The 1216-nt window shown below is 36.6% G+C and overlaps 1 protein-coding gene across 1 annotated transcript in view; it reads left to right on the top strand.

Moving 5' to 3' along the window:
• Positions 1-189, top strand: part of LOC105308455 (olfactory receptor 5L1-like) — a 1986-nt gene extending 1797 nt beyond the window's left edge. The window contains exon 3 of the mRNA XM_023525601.1: positions 39-189. Coding sequence (XP_023381369.1) covers positions 39-189 — 151 coding nt within the window. The remainder of the gene's footprint in view (positions 1-38) is intronic.
• Positions 190-1216: the final 1027 nt, after the last annotated feature.

Here is a 1216-nt window from a genome sequence, read left to right as displayed (position 1 = left end):
ATCCTTTTCATTTATTGCCGGCCCACTTCTGGCAACAGTGCCGATACAGACAAGGTGGCCACAGTGTTCTACACTGTGGTGATCCCCATGCTGAACCCCTTGATCTACAGCTTGAGGAACAAGGATGTGAAGGAGGCTCTAAGAAAGGTGTTGAGCTCCAGAATATTTTCGCAGAGAATGTTTTCTTAGCAATAGACGAGGTCCCAAAGTGGAGGCTGGTGGAGGGGCAAATGGGTGGGCTGCAGTGTTGGAGTGTAGAAAACAGCCAGGAGGTAGGTCTCTATGAGTGAGTCATTTTATTCCATTATCTTTGTGTCTCTGCAATTAACAAGGGTATGACTGAGCATATTTCGAGTGTGAAGCTTACCACTTTGCTTTTATTCAAGTGAAATGTTTTAATTGGGTATGAGTAATGGACTATTAAGACTCAAAAGATTAGTTTCCTGTAAAACATTCATAAGGTTAATAAGAACCTTTGAAAATCACACTTTCAGAATCTATTATGGAAACTATGATCCTTTTTAAAATTGAATTCCTGTTATTTTACAAAGAGGAACAAATCATTATCAAACACTTTATACACAGAATGAGATTTCCATGTGTGTATTCATCTTGTTTATCTTTTGTTCTTTTATTGTTATTTTATGTTCATTGGTTATTTCTTGTTTCAGTTATTTTTATTATTTTTGCTGTTATTATTGCTTTGCATTGTTGCCACTTTCCATGAGATTACCATCATGACCATCCTCACCTCCTAATTTTTTATTCTTGTCACCATCCTGAGGATGCACACTGCAGAGGGGATGCGCTAAGACTTTTCCAGCTGTGCCTGCCACCTCACAGGCATCATTGCCTCCCAGGGAACAATCCTTTCATTTATTGCCGGCCTCCTTTAAATTTAGTAAATTAATGACAGGCTATGATATAGTCTCACATTAAAGAAACTTACAATTCCAGGGTGTTAGTAAATAGCATAAAATGGTTGGTGAGAAGAGACAGTGCAAAATCATTTGTAGATAGCAGAGGGATTGCTTCATAATTATGCTTTTTGAAAAAAAAAAATTGTCATGAAGGATGGGTAATTTTTAAAGAGCAACAGAAGAGAAATATGCAAATTTTATTCATAAGTAAAGAACATGAACAATGTTCAAGAGATGAGTATGCATAAATAAGTCAATGATTCAACGAATATTTTTGAGCTACTATTTCTACCATA

This window comes from Pteropus vampyrus, unplaced genomic scaffold, assembly GCF_000151845.1.
Source record: "Pteropus vampyrus isolate Shadow unplaced genomic scaffold, Pvam_2.0 Scaffold579, whole genome shotgun sequence".
Classification (NCBI taxonomy): Eukaryota; Metazoa; Chordata; class Mammalia; order Chiroptera; family Pteropodidae; genus Pteropus; species Pteropus vampyrus.
The sequence above is the reverse complement of the archived record's forward strand: the minus strand, read 5'-3'. Positions and strand labels throughout refer to the sequence as shown.